Source organism: Sturnira hondurensis, unplaced genomic scaffold, assembly GCF_014824575.4.
Source record: "Sturnira hondurensis isolate 20B ecotype Veracruz unplaced genomic scaffold, ASM1482457v3 Scaffold0015056, whole genome shotgun sequence".
Lineage (NCBI taxonomy): Eukaryota > Metazoa > Chordata > Mammalia > Chiroptera > Phyllostomidae > Sturnira > Sturnira hondurensis.
The window spans coordinates 7,916,865-7,935,860 of NW_028087687.1; the positions used below are offsets into that span (position 1 = coordinate 7,916,865).

Below are 18,996 nucleotides of genomic sequence, written 5' to 3' on the forward strand. Positions count from 1 at the left end.
ATTTAATTTATTGTGTAAAATTTTATATTTTTTTCATATTGCTCTGTTGGCTGTTACTATGTCTTTTTTTTAGAGAAATATCTATTCAAATCGTGTCTGAATACTTTTTCCCATTTTGCAATTTGCCTTTTCACTCTCTCAATTTTTTCTTTGTTCTGCAGAAGCCTTTTAGGTGTATTTATTCTCACTTAACTAATTTTGCTCTGTTGGCTGTGCTTATGGTTTCGTGGTGTCCTGTCCATGAAATCATTGCCAAGTCCAATGTCAAGCTTATTTCTTATGATTTTACTGAGAGTTCAAAAGTTTCAGGTTTTCTGTTGAAGTGTTTAAGTTGACTTTTTTTACACTATAAGATGAGAGTCAATTTTTATTACATTGCATGTGGACGTCCAGGTTTTCTTAGACATAATTTTAAAGTGACTATCCTTTTCCCATAGAGTAACATTGACACCCTTGTTGAAGATCAATTGACCATAAATAGGTGGGTTTAGTTCTGGTCTCTGTATTGTGTTTCATAGGTCTATATGTCTGTCTTTGTAGCAATACCATATTCTTCAACTACTGTAGTTTTGTAATATTTTCTTAACGCTGGAAGTTTTATTACTGCAGTTTTGGTCTTGCCTAACATATGCTGGGTATCACAAGAATGTTAGGAAGTTGTTTCTTTTCTGTAAATATACCATTGTTGTTTTGGTAAGGATTCCACTGAATCTTTAGATCACTTTGGCTGGTATGGACTCCCAAAGGAGTTGAGAACTTATGCCCATGCAAACTAATGTGGTAATTTGGTATCTTATAATAACATTAAATACAATTTAATAGAGTTCTTATGTTTGATGAGAATAATAAAATGTGTTAGTAGATATGAGAAGCTAGACATCAGAAGGATTTGAAAACATGGGAAAGAGAACACACATTATTCTATGTGCTCTAAAATGATGCGCTGATCAATGCTGATTATTTCTCAATGAATCTTGGGAAAAAGAAACCACAGAAAGTAGCTAGACATGAAAAACTATATAAGTCAGGAATAATTTATTAAAATAGAAGAGTGTGAGTGGCAACTGTTGAAATCACGGTTAGAGAGAGAGAAGAAAAAGACAGATATGGAGAAAAATCAATTGAAATAAGAAAGAGTTTGAGAGAGACTGAGAAAAATTACAAACTGTAATTTTCAAAATGTCTAAAACATTTACACGAATATAGCATTATATAGCAAAAATTTGTTAACTTACTCAATAATAGGACAATTAGTTACAATATAAGACATTCAAAGTACATTTATGTATCAAAGGTTTATTGATTTTACTAGAAAATATGAAAAAATTGAGGGTTTGTTTCTTTTAGGGAAGAAAATATATATGTAGAAAAGTATTTTTATGTGGTGTACAGCTTGATGAATTTTCACAATATGACCATAATCCTGTAACAAAAACAAAGAGTAAGGAGTAAAATATTGATAGTACTCAGACGTCTCCCTTACACATTTTTCGTGTCACATCTCCTTTACAAAGTAAAAATTCTGATGCAAGAATGAACTTATGTAATATCTAGATTTTTAAAGTTAGAGTTGTTAAGTATTAATATCAATTAATAAAAATCCACTAATTATAGGTGTAAGTTATATGAACGTTGTAAAACGCATAGAATTGTATAATTAATATCAAATTATAGAACACTTGTCTCTTGTTCTATAGAACAAGTGTTCTATAAAACACTTCTAAAAAGTCCATCATATCACTATGCAGTCATCTGGCAACCGTGGATGAGTTCTCCACATTTATATTTTCACCTTTTGCAGAATGTGGTAACAGTGTAATCACAATGTCATCTTTTGAACTTGTATTCTTCCACTTAGCGCAAAACATATGGGATTCATCTGTGTACTTGAATATACCAATAGTGTTATTGCTATTAAATTGCTGAATAGTATCCCATTTTAAGGATGTACCTCGGTTAGTTACTTATTCTCTGTTTGATGAACATTTGAAGTGCTTTCACTTTGGAAATATGGTGAGTCTAGCCACTATAAAAATTGGAATCTGGGTCATTGTGTTCATCTGTGTTTTCATTTCTTTTGGATAAATGGTAGAATTAGATCTCACATTTCATATGGTAGGTGTATGTTTCACTTCTTAGGAAACTGTCAGATGGCTTGCTTAAGTGGCTGTCCCATTTGTATTCCTACCGGCAATGGATGAGAGTTCCAGTTGCTCGGCATCCTTAATAACACCTTTATATTGTCCGTTATTATTGCACTTTTAAACTTTACTCATTGTAACAGATGTATTTGATCATGATGTTTGGTTGAAATTCTTTTCCTAACTCAAGATACTATTTAGCATGTTCCCATGGACATATTAACCATCTGTGTACATTTATTCAAGTGTATGCCCACTTATTATGGGTTTTTTATATTTTGTTTTAGATGCCTTTATGTATTCTAGATACATGTTCTCTATTGTATAGCTCTTTAGCAAATACTTTGTACTAGTCTGTGTTTTCTCCTTCTCTCATAAAGGTGGCCCAGGGCTCAGGTGTGGCAGCCCAATCTGCCAGACAAAGTACTGATTCTCTGAATTGTGTTTGTCTTTTGTCACTTTTGAGTTTAAGTGTAATCTTCATAAAAGCTAATGCATAGTCACTGTATTCTGTTAAAAATTAGAGAATAGGTTTTGTATTCACGCTCTAGATGAAATACTAAGAGGGAGAAGCATGCACTCTCACACATCAACATAGTAATAACACCACAAATTTAAACATACCTGTGTCCTCTGAACTATGCATTGTTGCCAAGATATTGACCTAAGGATGGAGCACAATGCTTTGAACTGTGGTCCAAGTCAATGATTCCATGGAGAGTGCTACAGAAGTAAGTGAGATGTGATTTTTTTACTGACTGGGTGATATTTCCACAAGATAGGTAGAATTGCAAAGTCACTCATAATTATAATTATTAGAACTTACATGATTTGAGTAATATAAAATAAAGTGCATATTATACAGTTTTTAAGATTTTATTTGTTTATTTATTTATAGACACAGGAGAAGGAAAGGAGAGAGACAGACATGTGCCCTGGCTGGGAATTCAACCAGCGACTTCTTGGTTCACAGGTCTGTGCTCAATCCACTGAGCTACACCAGTCAGGGCCTATATAGTTTAAGGTAAATAATAAGTGCATGAGTGACTGTGTGTGTAAATATAGGTAATATATACCAATATTCATATGTTGATATTATGACTTTAGACTGTGACTATATTTAGTGATATGGTCTTTGTAGAAATAATTAAATTAAAATGAGATCTTTAGATTGGTCCTTAATCCAATATGACTTGTGTCCTTATAAGAAGAGTAGAAAAGACATAGAAAAACTCAGAGAAATGACGGTGTGAAGACAGAGAGAAAAGATGGCCATCTACTAGTGAAGGAAAAGGCCTCAGGTGAAAGCAGATCTAGTTTTATTTTGCTCTAAGTTCCCTAGATTCCAGAATAGTGAAAAATAAATTTCTGTTTAGGCCACCAGTCTGTGGTGCTTTGCTATGACAACCTGATAAATTAGTATAATCAGTATCAGTATCAGTGTGTGTGTGTGTGTGTGCCTGAGCATGATTTAAAAAGCACATTAATCACAGTTTTTTAGCCTGTGTGGAAACTGCACAGGTGGAGGTCTGACTATGATTTTTATACAAAAAGGTCTAAGAAGACTAGAAAAGCACTAGTACACTAAAACAAATTCTTATTTTGATATCAAGACAATGAACATTATTTTGAATTTGATTCAATTTAATAGTTATTATGAAAATGTACTATATTGATACACCCATTTTTCCCAAACACTCTTTTCATTGCCTCTTTCATATCTTTCTTTCTCAAGACTGTAGATGATGGGATTCAGCATGGGAATCACAATGGTGTAAAATGTTGACACAATCATGTCATGGTCCAAGGCATAAGTGGAACTAGGTCTCACATACATGAAGAGAACAGTTCCATGAGAAATTGACACACCTGTTAAGTGAGAGCCACAGGTAGAGAAGACTTTTCTCCTCCCCTCAGCAGAACCTGTCCTCAGAACGGCCAACAGAATGAAGCCATAGGAGATCAGGACAATCAGGAGAGTGAAGATCTCAATGGAGCCCGCAAAGTAGAAGAGTAGAAGCTGGTTTATGTGAGTGTCAGAACAGGAAATAGCAAGGAGAGCAGGGACATCACAAAAGACATGCCTGATTTCATTGGAGGCACAGAAAGATAGGCTAAATGTGGCTGGTGTGTGCACACAAGCATGCAAAATGCCACCAGCATAGGAAGCAATGATGAGTGGCACATAGACTCTGGGTGACATGCTCACTGAGTACAGCAGAGGGTTGTAGATTGCCACATAGCGATCATATGCCATTGCAGCCAAGAGGAAGCATTCTGTGGTCCCAAAAGTAACTGTGAAAAACATCTGTGTTGCACATCCAAGGAAAGAAATGACTATTCTTTGACAAAAAATCTACTAACATATTTGGTGTAATTACTGAGGAAAAGCCAGCATCCACTGATGACTGCACGAACAGAAAATAGTATGTGGGGTTGTGGAGCTGGGGATCCCCAGTGACCAATACAATCAGCCCTAAATTTCCCACCAGAGTGAACAGGTAAATCTCCAGAAACAGGGAGAACAAGATAATTAGCAGTTCAAGGTTGTCTGTGAAGCCCTTCAGTACAAACGTGGTAACTTCAGTGACATTCTTCATGTTGAAACCTCACAAAACAAATGTAAAGATATTTGTACAGTTACAATTAATTTGTTACAAAAAATAAATAGAGTTTTGACTGAATGACACAAGGGAACATGAGCTTCATTTTTATATTTATGTTTTTGCAATGTAAAAATTGTTACTTACATATAAGAAGACATTGACAAGACAGTGAGTCAAGTATCTATGCCACTCACTGCAAAATAAAATGGAAAAGATGAGTGTCCTCTCATTATGTGAATCATGTCATTTCCAAAACCATCAGGTCAACTTGTTAGCTTACAGCTGCTTTTTTTAAGCTGTTGTCATATTAAGTCACATTAAAACCGAAAGTGATTGTTTAAAAATAAATTTCTGCCCTGGCTGGTGTAGCTCAGTGGATTGAGCGCGGGCCTGTGAACCAGAGGATCGTGGTTCGATTCCCAGTAAGGGCACATGCCTGGGTTGTAGTCCAGTTCCCTGCAGGCCAACTCCCAGCAGGGGAGACACAAAAGGCAACCATACATTCATGTTTCTCTCCCTCTCTCCTTTCCCTCTAAAGATAAATAAATACATAAAATCTTTAAAAAAAATTTCTTTTGTCAGTGACACACATGAGGTAGCATATCAGTGTACAGAGCATTGGAATAGAATGTCAGCATGGTAGACTTTTTATAATGGTGTAAAGTGAACACTCTAAGCTAGTCTTCTGCAGCGTGAAAACATTAATATTTATTTATTCTATAATATTGGAATAAAAATCAAAAGACAAAAATGTGTTAATAAACTTGACTCTTGACAATTCTGTAAACAGAGAATTGTTGAATTAGTTTGGTTCTATAGAGTAGATATGTCTGGGACTGTAACATTTTATGAGTTAATTGCTAAAAATTTTCTGTGTTATATCCTCTTGGATCCATCCAAAAAAATGAGTCAAGTTTCTTTTTGTTTGTTTGTTTTAAGGATGATGGCCCATGAGTGAATTAAACTAAATTAAGAAATAAAAAGTAAACTTTGATGAATAAGATAAAACCTATTTAAAAAATATGAACAAGGTTCACAGGAAAAAATTAGCCTCAATACAATTCCTGACATCAATTTAGTGATACATCTACAAGACATACGACATAAAATTTTGATCTGAAAGTATGTGTTCATTGGCCAGGTTCATAATTAAATGTCATGTGTCAGTGTAAGCTTTTCCTTCAAAGTTTACTCTTCTTTCAAATAGCAATATGTCTGAATGAGCAAGCAGATATAATAGTATATAGCCAGGCACACTAATCAGATGTGCAAAGCAATAAATGTATGAAATTATTTTTTTAAATATGTAATTTTGATTGTAAATTTAACATGACTGTATAATTGATCTTTTGTCATCAGATGTGTTTATTTATTTGCAAACCACTTTTTTATTTAATTTTTTTCTTTTTTTCAAATATATTTTATTGATTATACCATTATAGTTGTTCTATTCCCCCCTCATTCCCCTCCACCCTGCACACCCCCCACCATCCCCCCTGTAGTTTATAACCACGTGTCTCAAGCTCTTTAGATTCTATATTTCCCCTACTATTCTTGCCCTCCCCCCTGTCTATTTTCTACCTACTGTCTATGCTATTTTCTGTGCCTTCTCACCCCTTCTCCTCCTCCCACTCCCCTGTTGCTAACCCTCCATGTGTTCTTCATTTCTATGGTTCCACTCCTGATCTAGCTGTCCTCTTGGTTTGCTTTTGTTTTAGGTGTGGTTGTTAATAACTGTGAGTTTGCTGTCCTTCACTGTTCATATTTTCATCTTCTTTTTCTTAGATAAGTCCCTTTAACATTTCATATAATAAGGGCTTAGTGATGATGAACTCCTTGAATTTGATCTTATCTGAGAAGCACTTTATCTGCCCTTCCATTCTAAATGAAAGCTTTGCTGGATAAAGCAATCTTGGATGTACGATCTTTGGATTTCATGACTTGGAATAGTTCTTTCCAGCCCCTTCTTGCCTGTGAGGTCTCTTTTGAGAAATCCACTGACAGTCTGATGGGAACTCCTTTGTAGGTGACTGTCCCCTTATTTCTCGCTGCTTCTAGGATTCTCTCCTTCATTTTCATCTTGGCTAATGTAATTATGATGTGTGTTCCTTCTTGGGTCCAACTTCTTTGGGACTCTCTGAGCTTCCTGGATTTCCTGGAAGTCTATTTCCTTTGCCAGACTGGGGAAGTTCTCCTTTATTATTTGCTCAAATAAGTTTTCCACTTGTGGCTGTTCCTTTCCCCCTTCTGGTACCCCTATAATTTGAATGTTGGAACGTTTAAAGATGTCCTGGAGGTTCTTAAGCCTCTCCTCATTTTTTTGAATTCTTGTTTCTTCATTTCTGGTTGGATGTTTTGTTCTTCCTTCTGGTCCACTCCATTGATTTGAGGTCCAGTTTCTTCTCCATCACTATTGGTTTCCTGTGCGTTTCCCTTCATTTCAATTAGTTTAGCCTTCATATGTTCCTCTAATTTGTGACTATAATCAACCAGTTCTGTGAGCATCCTGATCCCCAGTGTTTTGAACTGTGCATCTGAGAGGTTTGTTATTTCTTAGTTGCTTAGAGTTATAGGCTCTGGGGCTTTGAGTTCTTCTTGAGCCATATTTTGGACTGTTTTTGCTTGTAACCTACGAGAAGCGGAGCCCTAGGTGTTCACCAGCTCGGGGCACTGCCCAGTCCACCTCACTGCCCACTCCTCTGCTGGTTTATCTGCGTGCGAATGTGTGACCGAGGTCAGACTGCCCCAAACCTTCACTGGGTCCGTGATGACACCTGCTGCTACTCCAGCTGCCTGCACACCTGGGTCGGGGATCTTTCCTGCCCGACCCTGCTCCACTGCTGGCTCCGCCCCTCTTACTGGTCCCGGTTGAATGGTTCCTTGTTGTTGGACTTCCGTATAGTTCAATTTTCTGTTCTTTGGCTACATCTTTGTTTACCAAACCTTTGTTGTATTCAAACTTGGTTGTGGGAGAAGGCACAGTGTTTCCATCTATGCCTCCATCTTGGCGGAAGTGCCTGTTTATTTATTTTTTTGTCTTTTTAAAAATTTAATTGTTGTTTAAATACAGTTTTCTGTCTTTTATTCCCATCCCATCCCACCCCCCCCAGTACTCCCTCCCTCCCTCCCAATTCCACCCCCCTTAGTTGTTGTCCATGTGTCCTTTATACAAGTTCTTGTGAATCCTTCCCCTTTTCCCCTGAAATTCCCTCCCCTCTCCCTTCTGGTCACTGTCCACCTGATCTGTATTTCAGTGTCTTTGGTTATATTTTGTTTGCTTTGTTGTTTAGCTTCCTGTTAAAGGTGAGATCGTATGGTATTTGTTTTTCACCATCTGGCTTATTTCACTCAGCATAATGCTTTCCAGTTCCATCCATGCTGTTGCAAAGGGTAGGAGCCCCTGCTTTCTTTCTGCTGCATAGAATTCCATTGTGTTAATGTACCACAGTTTTTTGATCCATTCATTTACTGATGGGCACCTAGGTTGCTTCCAACTCTTGGCTATTGTAAATTGAGCTGCTATAAACATTGGGGTGCATAGGTTCTTTGGCCATCACAAACACAGCAACAAACAACAAATGTTGAAGAGGTTGTGGAGAAAAGGGGACCCTAATCCATTGTTGGTGGGATTGCAGACTGGTACAACCACTATGGAAAACTATGGAATTTTCTCAGAAAACTAAAAATGATGTGCCTTTTGACCCAGCTATTCCACTGCTAGGATTATACCCTAAGAACCCTGAAACACCAATCTAAAAGAACCTATGCACCCCAATGTTTATAGCAGATGTGTTCATTTTTAATATATTAGCAAATACTGGGTCCCAAAATTAATACTTTACCTAACCACATAGAACTATGTGACCAGAGCCTTGAGCCAAATAGTTCATTTTTGTCTACATTTAATGTATTGTGTGATTATTGAGACACACTGAAATACTATTTTTTCAGGATGAAATTCAACAAGTCATTTTTTGATTATGATTATTTTCTCTATTCACACAGCTCACCACTATTCCATTTGCTATATTACTGTGGGCTTAATTTCACTTGGGTAAGATGGTGAAAGACTACAACCTTAAATACTTCAGCTAAATTCACTAGATGCCAAAATAAATTTTATTTTGGGATCTAGGCTGGGTATAGCTAAGTCAATATTAAAATATATTGAAAGCACTTAGAGTTATAAAAAGAAAATGTTTGATTCTTAGAGAATTTAGTAATAAAACATCACTGTTTAAAATTAATGCAAAACCAGTTTTCTAGTTTTTTAATTTTATTTTTTATTGTTTAGATTATTACATCTGTCCCCATTTCTCCCCCTTTTGACACCTTCACCCAGCCCTTGCCTCTATTTCCCTCAAGCCATCACCACACTGCTGCTTGAGTCTATGGGTTGTGCATGTATGTTGTTTGGATAATACTTTCACCTTCTTTCATTCAGTCCCTCCCTTTCCCCTCCCCTTTGACAGCTGTCAGTCTGCCTTCTGACCAAGTGTTCCCTCTTGTGGAAATATATCTAGAGTACCAAACCATCAATTCAACAGTATATACGCACCCACTATGTTCATATCAGTGTTATTTACAATAGCCAAGATATAGAAATGGCCCAAGTTCTCATCATTAGATGAGTGGATGAAAAAGCTGTGGTACTACTATACAGTGGAATACTACAGAACCACAAAAAAGAAAGATCTCTGATCTTTTGACACAGCATGGGTAGACCTGGAGATTATTATGCTAGTGAAATAAGCCAGTCAATGAAACATAAATACCATATGAACTCACTTATATGTGAAATCAAATGAACAAAATAAACTGATGAACAAAAGAAAAACAGAGGCATAGATACCTGGAATAATCTAAAAATAAAGTTTTAAAAGAAGGCATAAAATTTCAAATATCTTTGCCTCAACACTGAAGCAGTAAGTGGGCAAAGGAGGAGAAAAATAGTAACAGCCGTGCACTGAGCGCACGCAGCAGCAATGGACCTTTGTGCACATGGGGTTATTTCACCTCTCTAGCAACTCTCACAGCTAAGTCGTGCCAGAACCAGCAATCAATCCTGCACCTCTCGCAGAGTGTGTGCACACTTCCCAGTGTTACACTATTTCTCATAGTATCATGGCCTCATTCTGTAGCTGCCCTCTCCTATCATCAGTCTCAGTGAAATAAAAAATGATTTTTGATATATATCTAGATAAATTGTGAACATTAAGACTAGAGAAGCAGTATCAAATAGCATTAACTTAAAATGGATTCTATATCACAATGCTAGGAAAATATAAAGAATAATGGATTGTTTCCTCGTTGGAGCAAATAAAAGCCTCCAGGTAGTTGAATAAGTCTGATGTTTTCTTTATTGTGCTTGCTTTAATCTGATCTGTCATTTTTCATCATAAAAATGAAAGCATATACTCAATTTGGAAAACTCTATTTAACTGTACAAACATAAATTCAATAGTTGGAATAGGCAGCAAATGAAGTGTTTAGTACTGGAGATTTTATAACATTTGTCCTTCACATTTTTAGGCCACACCTCATAAAATATTTTTCAAGAGACCACCTACATTTTTCTCTTCTTACCTGTGTATCAGCAAATGTGGGTTTAGATACACTATGAATACAATAATTTAGACAATTTATATTCCCTTACTCAACTGTTGATGAAAATCGCAAGAATGTCCCCAATGGGAACATGCTCCAATTATCTTCTGGTTCAAGATAACAACTCAGTAATTAAAAGGAAAATTGTTATGGAATAATATACTACGCATTGGTATTTATTAAATAACCAGAGTCCTCTGGCCTTTGAGTACAATATGCTTTAGATTTACATTTTTCTTATGATTAGTGACATTAAGTTTTTTTTGCTTGCAGCTGTACTTGCTGTATTTCTTTTTGTTATTTCTTATTGAACTTATTAGGAAGAAATTGGTTAATAAGACTATATTGGTTTCAAGTGTACATTTCTACAAAACATGATCTGAATATTGCATCATGTGCTCACCTTCCAAAGTCAAATCATCTGTCACCATAGATTTGGTCCCCTTTGTCCCTTTATTACTTCCCTAACTCCCATCCCTCTGATAAACACAATACTCTTTTCCGTGTCTATAAGTTTCAGTTTTTTATCCCATATTTGAGTAAAATCACATGGTTCTTAGCTTTTTCTGACCAATTTGTTTTGCTTAGCATGAACTATTCAAAGTCCATCCATATGGTCACAAATGGCAGTACTTCATTTATTCCTGTGGCTGAGTAGTATCCCATTGTATATATGTACCACATCTTCTTTATCCACTCATCTCTTGAAGGACACTTGGTTTGTCTCCAGGTCTTGGTCACCATTAATAGTGCTGCAATGAACAAAGGGGTACATATATTTTTGCCAATAATCTCAAATATTGGAGGTGGATACCCAGAAGAAGTGTTGCTGAGTCATGTGGTAACTCTCTTCTTACTCTGTGGAGGAACATCCATAATGTTCTCCATAGTGACTGTAGCAGTTTCCATTCCCACCAGCAGTGAATGAGGGTTTCTTGTTCTCCACAATCTCTCCAACACTTGTTATTTTTGTCTTAATTATGATAATAGCCATTCTAACAGGTGTGCGGTGGTATTCCATTATAGTTTTGATATGCATTTCCCTAATAGCCAGTGAAGTTGAACATCTTTTCATATTTCTGTTGGTCGTTTGTATGTCTTCTTGGGGGAAGTGTCTATTCAAGTCCTCTGCCCATGTTTTAATTGGATTGTTTGTTATGTGTTGAGTTGTATGAGTTCTTTATATATTTGGGATATGAGTCTAGTTCTGAAATGTTCTTTGCAAGTATCTTCTCCCAAGTAGCTTGCTGCCTTTTGATTTTTTGGAGGTTTCTTTTGCTGTGCAGAAGCTTTTTAATTTTATATATTCCATTTACATATTTTTGCCTTTATTTCCCTTGCTTTTGGTGTCAAATTCATAAAATGTTCTGTAAGTACAGGGTCCATAAGTTCAGTACCTATGATTATTTTCTGTGTAATTTATTGTGTGAGATCTTATATTTTACTATTATTGCTCTGTGGCCACTATCATTTTTTTGAGAAATGTCTATTGAAGTGGTTATTAAATATTTTCTCCCATTCTGTAGTTTACCTTTTCACTGATTTTTTTCCTTTTTTTTGTGTGCAGATTTTTAGTTGTATTTATTCTCATTTAACTAACTTTGTTTTTATTAACAGTATTTATTGTGTCAATTGTGTCATGGTATCACATCCATGAAATCATTGTCATGTCCAAAGTCTAGCTTTTTTCTTAGTTTTCTTCTAGGAATTTACTTAAATATTTTTTTTTGTTTCTTTGAATCACTTTTCCCAGAAGGGCCCTCCATTTTATTTATTTTTATTCTTTTTTTAACATACTATTATTGTTGTTCAAGTACAGTTTTCTGCCTTTTCCCTCCGCCCCTCCCCACTACCCCTGCCTCCCCTACTTTCTTCCTTTGTTTCCACCACACTTTTTATTGTCCATGGTGTGTTTTATAATAGTTCCTGCAAACTCTTCATCCTTTTCCTCTATAATCCCCTCCCCTCTTCCCTCTGTCACTGTTAGCCTGTTCTCAATTTCAGTGTTTTTGATTATAGTTTGCTTGCCTGTTCATTTTGTTGATTAGATTCCTGCTAAAGGTGAGATCATATGGTATTTGTCTTTCACCATCTGGCTTATTTCGGTTAGCATAATGCTCTCTAGTTCTATCCATGCTGTCACAAAGGATAGGTGCTTCTTCTATGTTTCTGCTGCTTAGTATTCCATCATGTAAATGTATCATAGTTTTTTGATCTATTCACTTACTGATGGGCACCTAGGTTGCTTTCAGCACTTGGCTATTGTAAATTGTGTGCTCTGAGCATTGGGGTGCATAGGTTCTTTTGGATTACTGTGTCAGCATTCTTAAGGTATAACCCCAGCAATGGAATTGCTGGGCCAAAAGGCAGTTCTTTTTTTATTTTCTGAGGGAACCCTATACTGTTTTCTACAGTGATTGCACCAGTCTGCAGTCCCACCAACAGTGCATAAGGTTCCCTTTTCTCTGTACTTCTCCAACATTTATTGTTTGTTGCTTTGTTTATGATGGCCATTCTGACTGGTGTGAAGTGCTATCATTGTGGTTTTAATTTGCATCTCTCTGATAGCTAATGACACTGAGTATTATTTCATATGTCTTTGGACCCTCTCCACCCTCTTGGAGAAGTGTCTGTTCAACTCCTCTGCCCACTTTTTAATTGGGTTGCTTGTCTTGTTAGAGTGGAGTTGTGTGAGTTATGTATATATTTTGGAAATCAAACCCTTGTCCAAGGTATCATTGGCAAAGGTGTATTTTCATACGGTTGGTTCTTTTTTCACTTTAATGTTGTTTCCCTTAGCTGTGCAGGAGCTTTTAAGTTTGATGAGATCCCATTTATTTATTCTTTCTTTTATGTCCCTTGATCTAGTGGACATATCAGTGAAAATATTGCTGCGTGGAATGCCTGAGATTTTCCTGCCTATGTTCTCCTCTAAGACGTTTAAATGTTGTGACTTGTATTTAAATATTTTATCCATCTTGAGTTTATTTATGTGTATGTTGTAAGTTGGTGATTGAGTTTCATTGTGTTGCATGTGCCTGTCCAGGTATCACAGCACCATTTTTGAAGAGATTATTTTTGCTCCATTTTATGTTCCTGCCCCTTTGTCAAATATTAGTTGACCATAGAGACATGGGTTTATTTCTGGATTCTCTATTGTGTTCCATTGGTCTATGTGTCTGTTGTTACTCAAGTGCCAGAATGTTTTGATTACAGTGGCTTTATAATATAGGCTGGTATCAGATATTGTGATCCCCCCTACTTTGTTCTTCTTTCTCAAAATTGCTGAAACTATACAGGGTCATTTATGGTTGCCTATAAATTTTTGAAATGTTTGTTCTGTATCTGTGAAATATGTCATTGGTATTTTAATAGGGATTGTGTTGAAACTATAGATTGCTTGATAACAAAACTATAGCTCACATACCACTTACCACAGAATCATTGGTATCTGACTCCAGATCAAAGCACTGTGCTCCTTCCTTAGGTCTATGCATTAGCAGCGATTCTAAGTATAGCCTGTGGTTTGGAGGCCACAGGTAATATTTGTGAATTCTTGGTGTCATTACCATGCTTTCTGTGATGGTGCCTCCCACTGCCTTTTATTATTTTACCAAAAGCACAAACAAAATCCATTCTTCCATTTCTCACAATATGTAGAGAGTAGGCATGAACATTTATAAAGATCATACTTAAAGTCAAACATGACAAAAGACAAGCACAATTAGAGGGTAAGGCACACCCAGCTTGCAGATGAAACTCTCCCCACAACTGAGCCCCTGCTCATCTTGATGCTTTTCTCTAGAGGCCTGGTGCTGACCCAGCTGTGGTTCTGTTTTATTCTGACCCCTTCCACCCTGTGATTCCTGTGCAGATGCTCCCTCTCCTCAATCCTCGTGCTCAGGAGCCAAGATACAGAAAAGCGTGCCTGCTGTGTTGATGTTCAACACTGCTTCCCACAGGCCTCATTGTCATTGGAAGTGCAGGTATCCTTCAAGAGCAATTTTAAGTGGCAGTTGTCCCTCCTTCTTCCTTACTGTTTTCCTGTATTCTTTCCTTTTGTTTTAGTGATTACTATAGTTACCAATAGTACTACTGTTATTATTAATTTATTTGTGAAAACCCTTTGAATTTCAGAAAAAAAGAATCTCCCTAGACCATAGAACACTAACAATATTTCTCTAAAATAGAATCACTAAATTTCAATAACACCTTAGCAGGACAAACACAAAGCATCTCTTTTCACAATATATTCCCCCCAACAATTTTTCATCATTTCTCTTCTCCTGTTTGAATTCTCTCCCCAGTGCTATTCACCCATTTCCCTCCTATAAATGTCTCTTGTTAGTGAGTTTTCTTTGTGTTGCTACATTATAATTTTTCTCACAATTTTTTTCTTTTTTTAATGTGCAATTGTCATTTATACTTAAGATTATTCTTTTGTAATTTCAGATGGACAGCAAAGTGGTTAGGCAATGATGTACTTCAGAGCAGTCCCCTCACTGCTTCAGGTACTCACCTGACTACAAATATTTTTCTCAATGTCATTGACCATTTGGGGTCTGTCTGAAAAAACTCCAGCCACTGTTACTAATAGTAACAAGAATAGTTTATGACATCGATGTAACTTCACAGCCAAGGAGATTGGACTGGAAGGTGCCTGTGTGAATAATAATGACTCCACTGCACTAATCAGTGGGCGTTGTAGACACCATAGAGTGAGCATGTGTTCTGTGTGGCCATCACATTCAAAATGACTGAGTAGAGCAATGAATCTGCATCAAATTTTGCATTAGGTTCGAACATTCCTCTGCAGAAAATATTCAGATGATTGAGAAGGCTTTTGGGGAAAATCCAGTGACCACTGCACAAATGAAAGTGTGGCACATATGATTCAGCTGGTTGAGAATCTGTTGGAAGTGACCCATGTTCTGGAAGGGCTGCAACAAGCACAACACCTGTAATGTTGAATATGTATGGGCTGCAACCAACAAAGATCAGCAATGACAGTGCAAGAAAGAAGACGACCTGGGGATTCCAAAAACTACTATGTCTGAGATTTTGACTCAAGATCTTGGCACGAAATAGGTTGTGGCAAAATCCGCTCCATGGCTTCTGCTGCCAAGACAAAAGGAACATCATGTTGAAGTTGCTGATGACTTGATTTAATCCATTACCAACTAATCAGATTTCCTCAAGAAAAGCATAATCAGACATGAACTGTGGGTCTATGGTTGTGATCCAGACACAAAGGACCAGTTGTCCCAATGGAAGTCTCTTGGCTCTCCATGGCCAAAGAAGTAGCAGCAAAGTTGCAGCAATATCAAGACCATGTTAACTACATTTTTTAATTTTAAAAGTGTTGTCCATTGTGAGTACACCCCTCCAGGCCAAACAATTAATAATAGTACTACATCAAAGTTCCTCATTGGTTGGGAGATGTAATATGATGAAAATGGCTATGGTTATGGGTAACTGATGATTGGCAGTTTCATCACAACAGGATGTCTGCCCATGCATCATGTCTCATGCAGAGTTTTTTTGCTTAGTATCAAATCACCCAAGTGACTCAGACCTACCACCCAGATTTGGCACCTTGCAACTTCTGGCTTTCCCAAAACTAAAATCACCTTTGAAATTGAAGAGGTTTCAGACCTTTGGTGAAACTCAGGAAAATATGAGGGGCCAGCTGATGGCCACTGGGAGAACTATGTGAGGTTCCAATGTGCCTGCTTTGGAGAGGACTGAGGTGTCTTTGTACAATATACAATGTTTCTTGTATCTTGCATCTTCTTCAATAAGTGACTTTATTTTTTATATTTCATGGATAGATACTTTTTGGACAGACCTCATAGTTCCTGTGCTGTAATCTACATTTCTGTGGTTATCCTGTAACTACCAATTTGTACTGGTTAATCCCTTCACTTTTTTCACCCATTCCCCCAAACTCTCCCCTGACAACTGTCAGTCTGTTCTCTGTGTCTATGAATCTGTTTCTATTTTGTTTGTTCCCTTACTCTGTTCATCAGGTTCCAGATAAAGGTGAAATCATATGGTACTTGTCTTTCTCTGATTGGCTTATTTCACTTAGCATAATACCCTCTACACCCACCCATGCTATCACAAAAGGTAAGATTTCCTTCCGTTTTATGGTCGAGTGGTATTCCATTGTGTAAACCACCACAACTTTTCTTATCCACTCACCTACTGATAAGCACTTCGGCTGCTTCTGAATCTTGGCTGTTTAAATAACTCTGCAATGAACATAGAGGTACATATATTTTTTCAAATTAGCATTTTAGTTTTTTCCAGATGTATTTCCAGAAGTGAAATCATTGTGTCTTAAGGCAGTTCCGTTTTTATATTTATAAAATATTTTTCAACTTTTTAGATTTTTAATTTTATTTATTGAGGTGACATTGCTTAAGAAAATTAAATAGTTTTCAGTGGTACAGTTCTATACTACATCATCTGTAAACTGTACTGTGTGTTCATCACCCCAAGTTATGTCTCCTTCAATCACTGTTTATCCTTGCTTTATCGTGAAGTTCTATTTTTAAATTTTTGTAAGCTAGATCTTAAAAACATTTTATTGATTTACTATTTAGGAGAGGGGGAAGAAGTGACAGAGAAAGTGAAAGAAACATTGATGCAAAAGAGGAACATAGATCAGTTGGTTGCTTCTTTTACATGTCTCAACTGGGGATGGAACCCACTACTCAGTCATGTGCCCGGACAGGGAAACCAACTGGAGACCATTCAGTCTGTGGGGTGATGCCCAACTAGATGATGCACAGTGGTCAGGGCTACATCTTTATATTTTTTATTAAGTCCATTCTGCTTTCCACAGTGGCTGCACCAACCTGCATTCCCACCCATAGTGCATGACGGTTTCCTTTTCTCCTCATCTTAGCAAACAATCATTTGTTGATTTATTGATGATAGCCATTCTGACAAGAAAAACAAGCATGTTCATCATATCTTTTTAATATTGAGGCATAGAACATACCTCTCAATTTTTAATTCATTTTTAACTGTAAAAATATGTTATTGAAAAAACCATTTTTCCCAAACACTCTTTTCATTGCCTCTTTCACATCTTTGTTCCTCAGACTGTAGATGATGGGATTCAGCATGGGAATCACAATGGTGTAAAATGTTGACACAATCGTGTCATGGTCCAAGGCATAGCTGGAACTTGGTCTCACATACATGAAGAGGATGGTTCCATGATAAATTGACACACCTGTTAAGTGAGAGCCACATGTAGAGAAGACTTTTCTCCTTCCCTCAGCAGAACGCATCCTAAGAATGGCCAACAGAATGAAACCATAGGAGATCAGGACAATCAGGATAGTGATGATCTCAATGGAGCCCACAAAGTAGAAGAGTAGAAGCTGGTTTATGTGAGTGTCAGAACAGGCAATAGCAAGGAGAGGAGGGATGTCACAAAAGACATGCCTGATTTCATTGGAAGCACAGAAGGATAGGCTAAATGTGGCTATTGTGTGTATAGAGGCATTCACAATGCCACCAGCATAGGAAGCAATGATGAGTGGCACATAGACTCTGGGTGACATGCTCACTGAGTACAGGAGAGGGTTGTAGATTGCCACATAGCGATCATATGCCATTGCAGCCAAGAGGAAGCATTCTGTGGTCCCAAAAGTAACTGCGAAAAACATCTGTGATGAGCATCCAAGGAGCGAAATGACTTTATTCTTTGACAAAAAATCTACTAACATATTTGGAGTAATTACTGAGGAAAAGCTGGCATCCACTGATGATAACACACTCAAAAAGTAGTACATGGGGTTGTGGAGCCTGGAATCCCCAATGACCAATACAACTAGCCCTAAATTTCCCACCAGAGTAAACACGTAAATCGCTAGAAACAGGAAGAATAAGATGATTTGCACTTGCAAATTTTCTGTGAAGCCCTTCAGTACAAATGTAGTAACTTCAGTGACATTCTTCATGTTGAAATCTTATAAAACAAGCATAAAGATATTTGTACAATTACAATTTACTTACTACAAAAAGAATAAACAGAGTTGTGACTCAATATTGTGACACAAGGAGACAGGAGCTATGTCCTCATATTATTTGTTGGCAATGTAGAATTTCCACGTTGCACATAGTAGATAGTGACAAGTAAGTGGGTCAAGTGTCCATGCCACTCACTGCAAAATTAAATGGAAAAGATGGGTGTCCACTCACTATGCGAATCCATGACATTTCCAAAACTATCAGGTCAATTGATAATTTATTACTGTATTCTATTAGCTGTTTTCTGATTAAGTAACATTAGAACACCAAGTGGTTGATTAAAAATAATTTTCTTTTGATAGTGATTCACATCAGATAGTGTTTCAGTGGGCAGAGCACTGGAATAGAAAGTCAGCATTCTAGACCTTCCAGTAATGTTGTAAAATGATATACCACAGGTTAGTCACCTATATAATGAGAATATTAATATTTATTTTGTAACATTGGGGTAAAAATTGAAAAAAATATGCTAATAAAGTTGAATTTTGACAGTTATGTTCAATAAAGAATATGCTGAGTTACTTTTTATTCTACAGAGTAGCGGTTGCCTGGATTGTAACATTTCATGAGCTAATGTGTAAAAACTTCTACCT

At 36.8% G+C, this 18,996-nt stretch overlaps 1 protein-coding gene and 1 pseudogene across 1 annotated transcript; both read right to left on the minus strand.

Annotated features, from left to right (window-relative positions):
- Positions 1-3,785: 3,785 nt before the first annotated feature.
- Positions 3,786-4,756, minus strand: LOC118999694 (olfactory receptor 5T2-like; annotated as a pseudogene).
- Positions 4,757-11,097: 6,341 nt separating this feature from the next.
- On the minus strand, positions 11,098-18,333 carry LOC118999669 (olfactory receptor 1086-like). The gene is made up of 2 exons (XM_037064373.1): positions 17,429-18,333; positions 11,098-11,212 (listed from the first exon to the last, which is right to left on the minus strand). Exons 1-2 carry the CDS (start codon positions 18,331-18,333, stop codon positions 11,098-11,100), a joined length of 1,020 nt encoding a protein of 339 aa, XP_036920268.1.
- Between the last annotated feature and the right edge of the window lie 663 nt (positions 18,334-18,996).

Excerpts from the sequence above, each read along its gene's own strand:
- LOC118999669 (XM_037064373.1), bottom strand. The coding sequence starts at position 18,333 with ATGAAGAATGTCACTGAAGTTACTACATTTGTACTGAAGGGCTTCACA. Across the intron at positions 11,213-17,428 it reads AAAGAGGCAATGAAAAGAGT|AGTAAGAAGAGAGTTACCAC; the intron begins GTTTGGGAAAAA and ends GTTCCTCCACAG.